Consider the following 689-nt stretch of genomic DNA (forward strand, 5'->3'; position numbering starts at 1 on the left):
GGTCACAGGTCGACGTGCACGTGCGAGCGGCGGGGGGGGGGTGGAGATTTTCCTTCCAGGACCCTGCTAGGTCCCCGCCCCGCCCTCCTACACACACACACTTTGGGACCCTCCATAGACACCACACCCCGCAACCCCGAGCCCCTTTCGAGACCCAACTCCCCATTCCAAAGAACTGTGGAAACCCGACAGTCGCCACTCCTTGTGACAGTCCGTTCTTCAAGATTGTGAACCACACCACCACTCCCCCGCTCCCCGCCCATCTACACTCTTCTCCCAGCTCCGGGGCGTCTGCATTTCTCAGCCGCACTTCTGAGGCCCTGGAAGACTCCACCGTCTTGGACCCCACCATGTGCCCCCTTCTACGCTGGGCAGACTCTGCCTCAACTAGACACCGTCTGCTCTGGACACTTGGAAGTCCTTTCCCCTGGCCCAGTCTGTCTCCAGACCCGCGCCCAGGCTCTCACCTCCTTCCCTCACCCGCCCTGCCGTCACGCCCCGTTTACCAGTGGACATGGCGGACGCCAGCAGGAGCACAAGGACCAGTGTCCACGCCAGCCCTCCGGGGGTCTGAATGCCGGGCCCGGGAAGCAGGTTCGCTTGCGAGGCCCTCCTCATCCTCCGCAAGGCGGCTGCGGCCATAACGGTCTTGGCCGGGAGCCTGCGCTGTTGCTAGGCTTACGTCATGA

The 689-nt window shown here is 63.7% G+C and overlaps 1 protein-coding gene across 1 annotated transcript in view; it reads right to left on the minus strand.

Moving 5' to 3' along the window:
- The window catches only part of CUNH5orf15 (chromosome unknown C5orf15 homolog), a 20,678-nt gene extending 19,989 nt beyond the window's left edge, over positions 1 to 689 (minus strand). The window contains exon 1 of the mRNA XM_015492760.2: positions 507 to 689. Coding sequence (XP_015348246.1) covers positions 507 to 642 — 136 coding nt within the window. The 5' untranslated portion in view covers positions 643 to 689. The remainder of the gene's footprint in view (positions 1 to 506) is intronic.

This window comes from Marmota marmota, unplaced genomic scaffold (assembly GCF_001458135.2).
Source record: "Marmota marmota marmota unplaced genomic scaffold, marMar, whole genome shotgun sequence".
Classification (NCBI taxonomy): Eukaryota; Metazoa; Chordata; class Mammalia; order Rodentia; family Sciuridae; genus Marmota; species Marmota marmota.